The 7,500-nt window shown below is 46.6% G+C and overlaps 1 protein-coding gene across 1 annotated transcript in view; it reads left to right on the top strand.

The window, feature by feature from the left end:
* Nucleotides 1-7,500, top strand: part of tll1 (tolloid-like 1) — a 59,750-nt gene that overhangs the window by 40,668 nt on the left and 11,582 nt on the right. Inside the window, exons 15-17 of the mRNA XM_080417422.1 lie at nt 221-381; nt 2,840-3,020; nt 7,427-7,500. The exon at nt 7,427-7,500 is cut by the window's right edge and continues 52 nt beyond it. Of these exons, the coding sequence (XP_080273548.1) occupies nt 221-381; nt 2,840-3,020; nt 7,427-7,500 (416 nt within the window). The remainder of the gene's footprint in view (nt 1-220; nt 382-2,839; nt 3,021-7,426) is intronic.

Here is a 7,500-nt window from a genome sequence, read left to right as displayed (position 1 = left end):
TAGAGCAACAAAGAAGAATCTGTTTTTAAAGCTGCTCTTAATACCGTGTGTGGACGTGTTTATTCCTTTTCAAACTGTGTGCAATTAACCTGTGTGTGTGTGTGTGTGTGTGTGTGTGTGTGTGTGTGTGTGTGTGTGTGTGTGTGTGTGTGTGTGTGTGTGTGTGTGTGTGTGTGTGTGTGTGTGTGTGTGTGTGTGTGTGTGTGTGTGTGTGTTCCAGCCGCGTGTGGAGGTCTGCTGTCTAAGCTAAATGGGACCATCAGTACTCCAGGCTGGCCAAAGGAGTATCCCCCCAACAAGAACTGTGTGTGGCAGGTTGTGGCTCCCATGCAGTACCGCATCTCCATGCAGTTTGAGGCCTTCGAACTGGAGGGGAATGAGGTGTGTGCGTGTGTGCATGTGCGCATGTGCGCGTGTGTGCGTGTGTGTATACAAAGTGGCAGAATAAATAACTTGTACACTCACCTCGAACAAATATCTATTATTCATTTGAGTTCAATATCTATTACAATATCTATTATGCAATGGAAATGAAATAGATGCAGTCTGGAAAACCAGAGATGAATACGTTGCAGCCTTAGGGGCCACTAAGCCTTTTTTTCCTGGCTGAAAACGGCAAAGCCCTCGCCTAAAAACTCCTCCAAACGCCTGAGTTGAAAATATTTCAGCTCAAGCTTCAAGCAGCTTCAAGCAGATAAAAACGCCACACGTAAACGCGCCAGCGCAAAATTAATGCTCAGCGCCACGCCACGCTGCTGGTGTTTCCAAAAATGCGGCGCTACCGTTGTAAACAATTCAAAACATACGCTGAGCTCAGGAAAAACACACATATTAGCTGAAGCGAACAAAGTGAAATTCGATGCACGATCCAATAGTAGAAGTAGTTTGCTGTTGCTGTGTGTGGATTTCCTGAGCTACAAGATAAAACAGACAATAGCCTGTCTCACTCGTTTTACTATGCTTAAAGGGATTGTAGGCGATTCTGAGATAAACAATGAAAAAAACTCCTGCAGTTCGTTTCCCCGACCACCAGGGGGTGTCGCAGGGAGGACTTCCATAGAGTTAAGGAGGCTTCTAAACCGTCCATGCCGAATATAGGGTGCTTTATACGGATACAATTCAAGGAACTGCCCACCCCTGCCGGTTCTCCGAATTTTTATTTTTAAATAGGCTCTTTCATGACAAATTGACCACATATATGAAGTTAAACAACTAAATTCTATCCAAACGCTTTTTGAAAAGTAAATTATGTGCCTAAAAAAACGAAGTTTGAGAGCATTTTAAAACCGAAAGTAAAAAGTTCACACGGGCACGGACGCGCACGGATGCGCACATGCGTGCGTGAATTTACGCACCGGATACCCGGATGTGTAACCTAAATAGTAGGGAAAATACGGATTTCAGAAAGAGGAGTGTTTTTCAATGCAGGAAAACACCCCAGCATCATTATATAGTGGCTGATAGAGGGGAAAAAATGCAAAATATATATATAGAGGTATTTTTCAAATATAGGCTTAATGTTGCCTACTATACCTTTAAAGGAGAGATCCAGGCTATAATGCTATTTGCTTTGATGTGTCGCTAATCACTCACCAACATACAGTACCAGGGGCAGTTGACCTTTTTCATTGAAGCCCCTGTTGTCCATTGTGGAGACCCCTCCCACCGGCAGAATGGGAGTATGAGCATAAATGAAAATCGCCTATTTTAGCAGCTCCAAACGTTTTTTTTTTTTCACGAATCCTCATTATGCAATGTCCTGACACTCTCACATGCACTGTTGGTCACTCATGAGCTGCCGTTTGTACAGAACGGCTCTGATGCGTGAACTCTCGCGAGATTCTCGCGTCCCGCGAGATTTCGCGTGTAGAGCTCCCCCTCCCCTCACTCCCCAAGTGACAAACAGTGCATGTGTGAGTGCCAGGACACTGCATAGAGAGGATTCGTGAAAAGAAAGTTTGGAGCTGCTAAATTAGGCGATTTTCATTTATGCTCATACTCCCATTCTGCCGGTGGGAGGGGTCTCCACAATGGACAACAAGGGCTTCTATGAAAAAAGTCAACTGCCCCTGGTATGTTAGTGAGTGATTAGCGACACATCAAAGCAAATAGCATTTTAGCCTGGATCTCTCCTTTAACAAACACACTGATGACATACACACAATACATACAAGTAAGACGCGCGAACGCGGGAAGCGAACGCAGCCCTATTTTTTATGTTGTCTTTTTTAAATTGTTATGTTGTGTATTTACGGACTTGTAATCCGTGTTATTTCACCGTGATGGGGAGAGCGTAGAGAGAAAGTCACGTGACTGCCTCCGCCTCGTATTGAAGTTAATGGGGGGGGATATGGTTCTCCTATGCACGGAGTTTCGGAGTTCCTAGTCATCTAGGCACGGAATTGGCGTTTGGCAATCCGTGCTATTTCACCGTGTTTGGGGGGCGATCGGGTTGGTTTCATAGTAAGCTCCACTCTGAGATCTGTCAGCAGCCAATGAGAGCGCGAGTCACATGGGGGCGCGGCTGCACACAGGCAGTGCACACAGAGCCACACACAGAGCCACAGAGCCACACACACACAACCCGAGCACGGTTTCATAATACATATCACAGAGGTTGCTCCCACGATTAAAGCAACGTGACTATACTTTTATTGCATCTGGTGTGACTGCACCTTAAAACCCCTGAGGACGCTTTGACTACTGCCGTGCACTAATAAATAATTAAAAAGGCTGTTTGTGAGTGTGGATTATTGTTTGTACCAGCCAAAGCCTTATGTCTGTACCTCCCCTGTGTGTGTGTGTGTGTGTGTGTGTGTGTGTGTGTGTGTGTGTCTAGGTGTGTAAGTACGACTACGTGGAGGTGCGTAGCGGCCTGTCCTCAGACTCTAAGCTGCATGGTAAATACTGTGGCGCTGAGGTCCCGGAGGTCATAACCTCTCAGTTCAACAACATGAGGATCGAGTTCAAATCTGACAACACTGTGTCCAAGAAGGGATTTAAGGCACACTTCTTCTCAGGTAAACACATTCCCGTGTGTGTATGTATGTGTATGTGTGTGTGTGTGTGTGTGTGTGTGTGTGTGTGTGTGTGTGTGTGTGTGTGTGTGTGTGCGTGTGTACGTGTGCGTGTGCGTGTGCGTGTGCGTGTGCGTGTGCGCACGCGCGTGTGTGTGTGTTTTGAACACGTCTGTCTGCGTCCATTGTGTTGTTGTTTCCAGCTCTCTAGATCCCTTGCAGCAATGTCATCAAAACCCAAGCGTTTCATTCTGGTAGACAAGGAGACAAGCATCCTTTATCCAAACACATAAAGATGGATGGCGTCCGTTACTGGAGGAAAATAAACAGAGCTCTCCAAATAGATGTTTTCTTTCCATAATATTTTTAAAGGTGTATCAAATGGGTCAAAAGATAAGAAGATAAAAAATTAATCTACTAGATGATTGTGATTCTCACGAAATCACTAAAAACTAATGGCTTGATGAACATCAACCTGATCAGCCTATGGCCAGATAAAGCAAGCACAGGAATTCATCATCTTTTCCTCACTCTTCTTTGTAAACTTGCTCATCCTTGACGCTAGGCTCACGTTATTTGTGACATCATGCAAAACGGGTCTCTATACACAGAGAGCTTTATGTATCTGCCTGTGTCAATGTATCCCTATCTCTCTGCCTGCCTACCTGCCTACCTGTCATTCGGTTTATGGATCTGTCTGTTTGCCTGTGTTTCCTGGCCCTGTTTGAACTCATTTGTCCCTCTCAGGCACCCATCCTCCACCCACCCTGTCCCTGGTGCTCTCTCTCTCTCTCAGACAGGTTGGCAACCTGCAAAGAGCGCGTCTTTGTGTTTGAGTCGTGCCAGGACATAAAGCGCGGCCGGGCGCTCACTCGCACCCGCGGCAACAAGCTGCCGACCTTGGGAAAGGTCGTAGGTAACATGACCTGTGACCCGAGGAGAAACGGATGGATGGGTCCTGTTTTAGGTTTATGTGTGCGTGTAGCGACAGGTGTTACATCCATTCTCTTCCCTCTGGGAAACAAAGGGGCAACCAGGGTTACCCCTTTAAACAAAAAAGACAACAAATTTGACCTCCACTTGCCATTGCAGGGAAGAATTTGTTGCGTCTCGTCGTCAGCTAAGAGCTCTTGTACAAATCTGTCATCAAGCACAGACCGGGAGTCAGATTTCTCTTTGCCTTTTTTTTCTGTCACAACCACTTAAAGGGAAATGACAAAACAAAAGGGCAACAACCTCCTTGTACCATGTTGGCTAGCTGCTAGCTGACATGACTTCAGTGAGAGTAGAGCAGTCCACTGACGACAGACAGCTCTCTACTCTCTGATACTAATACCGTAATGAAAAGATGAAACCTGCTTAACATGAGAGGGTTGTGATAGGATTCCACCCATCATTCCTCCGCCCCAAGCGGACGTTCACTCTTATTTTTGTTGCGTTATTTTTTTCTGTCGGTGCTTAAATGTTACCGCACTGATATTACACGTTTCAAAGTGCTATTTCAGTGTTTGGGTTTAGGTTTAGGAACAAGAGGTAAAACTTGGTGGTGAGAGTTAAGTTTAGGGGTTTGGGAATGAATGCAAAGCCCTCACAAGTATGGTGAGACGAAGCTGTACGTTCTGCATGTCTCTGCTGTCCGGCAGGAACCAGCTAACTCCAAAATGTTCATTTTTTAGGAAATGAAAAAAGTGGAGTTAGGAGGTTTTGTTCATCATTGATAAGAACAGCTGAATGGACCTCCAAGCTCACAATGAGGTTGGAGGTCAAAAGGGAGTGGAGCCTGGAGTCAGCAAAACCAGCTAACTCCGGTGGAGTTAGCTGGTTTTCAGAAAGTTTGAGGATCCAATGGAGTTAGCTGGTTTTGTCAGAAGCGCTTTTTAATGCTTTTCATTGGTTCAATATTTATTTTACTAACACACAGGTGTTCAATGGCCCTGATTTATGGAAAAAAATGCAAAAGCGTAAAAATTTAGTTAGCTGGTTTCTGCCGGACAGCAACGATGTGTATTTATGATGGTGTCTGATATGGTATTACGGAGTTATGACGGGCTCAGTGTCGCCCTAGCACACACTAACAAGATTTACACTGTGATCACGGTAGACAAATTAGTGGCTTTGTTCAGGTCAAAGACACACACACACACACACACACACACACACACACACACACACACACACACACACACACACACACACACACACACACACACACACACACACACACACACACACACACACACACACACACACACACACACATTAGTAGTGTGTGGGAGGCCAAAGGGACCTCCCTAATGTAACTGGATGTTGGCCAAAAAACTTCTATCCCTGCAAACTACTGGCATCTACAGCTGAAACACACACACACACACACTCACATGTGCCAGACCAAAAAGAGATGACAGTGAACAGAAACTGAGAGAGATGCTGAAGAGAGAGAGAGAGAGATGGAGAGAGAGAGAGAGAGGGGGATTGGATTTAGAGGTTTCATTAAAAGCAGATCTACTTTGATTCTGGAGGTGAACTGAGGCGTCTGTCTAATCTCACCTCTCTCTCACACACACGCACACACGCACGCACACACACACACACGCACGCACGCACGCACGCACGCACGCACGCACGCACGCACGCACGCACGCACGCACGCACGCACGCACGCACGCACGCACGCACGCACGCACGCACGCACGCACGCACGCACGCACGCACGCACGCACGCACGCACGCACGCACGCACGCACGCACTCACACACTCGCTCGCACACACACACACACACACACACACACACACACACACACACACACACACACACACACACACACACACACACACACACACACACACACACACACACACACACACACACACACTCAGAGAGAGACTCATTTTCACACCAGTCTTTGTCTGCCCCCCTCTCATCCGTTTCGACGGTTCACCAGAAACACGGATTGCAGATTAGATCTCAGAAACAAACAATTCATTCATCTCAGGTGAGATGATAAAGAACATAAAAGTAGCCGACCCACACAGACACATTTTCTGGGCCACTTCCTTCCTGGCCTGGGATTAAAATCCCCACCAGCACACCACAATCCATGTTGAATGGCGGGAGGATGTCTTTCCCAGGTGTTTCGCCCAGGCGGACAGGGTTTTGAGGTTAGGTTTAGGCATTATTTCTGTGAGGTTAGGGTTAGAGTTAAGGTTAGGGTTAGGCATAGTGTTTGTGAGGTTAGGGTTAGGGTTTAAGCGCAATCAAGGCGAAACACCAAGGAAAGAGGGATGTGTTGAGTGTGTGTGTGTGTGTGTGTGTGTGTGTGTGTGTGTGTGTGTGTGTGTGTGTGTGTGTGTGTGTGTGTGTGTGTGTGTGTGTGTGTGTGTGTGTGTGTGTGTGTGTGTGTGTGTGTGTGTGTAAAGAGAGAGAGAGAGAGAGAGAGAGAGAGAGAGAGAGAGAGAGAGAGAGAGAGAGAGAGAGAGATCAGTGGACAGCTGTTACGGTCAGAGAGGGGGAGGACAGAGGCTCTGACCATAAAGTAGCCAAAACCATAAGCTACTGTGTGTCATATAAACACAACAAACATGGTTGAATAGCAACCTCTGTACTCTTCCAAACGCCTTTTAACTCACTTCTTGACTCACCCATTAACTCAGCCTGTTAACTAATGTTAACTCATCCATTAACTCACCCTGTAACTCACCCGCCAACCAGGGTTGTCACAATCATGACATTTTATTCATTGTCAACATAGAAACGGTTATGACGATTATGCAAAAGAATTGCGATTAGTTGCTTATGTAATAATTGTGATAGGCCTACCGTTAACTGGCTCATTCAATTACCTGTGACATCACTCGTTAACTCACACTGTTTCCCAACCTGCTGTTTCCCAACCTGCGTTCCGGGCCCCCCTTGAGGAGCGACAAAGATCACAGGGGCCGTGAGGTTGTGTCTGTCTGGAGATAGTCCAACATTTTAAACGTGTGGGGGGGGTCTCAACTTTGTCAGATGTAAGAAGGGGGGTTCCAAGGAAAAAAGGTTGGGAACCACTGCCTTTAACTAACCCGTTTTTTTTGTCCTGCTTCCGGTCCAGCCAGTCTGCCATTCTCACTGAAGTATGGGAACAGTCTTGCCATTTTGCTCTCCTTTACTCTATCACTCTAATCCTGCTTTTTGAAGGGTGAGGGGGGGGGGGGGTCTAGATGTTAGTGTGATAGAGAGAGTTCTCATTTAACTCTCTGGAGTGTAAAATGGACCCCTCACTCCAGAGAAGGGTGAAGAGTGACCACTTTCTAGCTTCACTTTTGGATGAACACCCATCCTGATATTTGGACTATACCTCCCTCTCTCTCTCTCTCTCTCTCTCTCTCTCTCTCTCTCTCTCTCTCTCTCTCTCTCTCTCTCTCTCAGATAAGGACGAGTGCAGTAAGGACAACGGAGGCTGCCAGCACGAGTGCATCAACACCGTGGGCTCATACGTGTGC

Source organism: Gymnoscopelus braueri (genome assembly GCF_963280865.1).
Source record: "Gymnoscopelus braueri genome assembly, chromosome: 2".
Taxonomy (NCBI): domain Eukaryota; kingdom Metazoa; phylum Chordata; class Actinopteri; order Myctophiformes; family Myctophidae; genus Gymnoscopelus; species Gymnoscopelus braueri.
The sequence above is the reverse complement of the archived record's forward strand: the minus strand, read 5'-3'. Positions and strand labels throughout refer to the sequence as shown.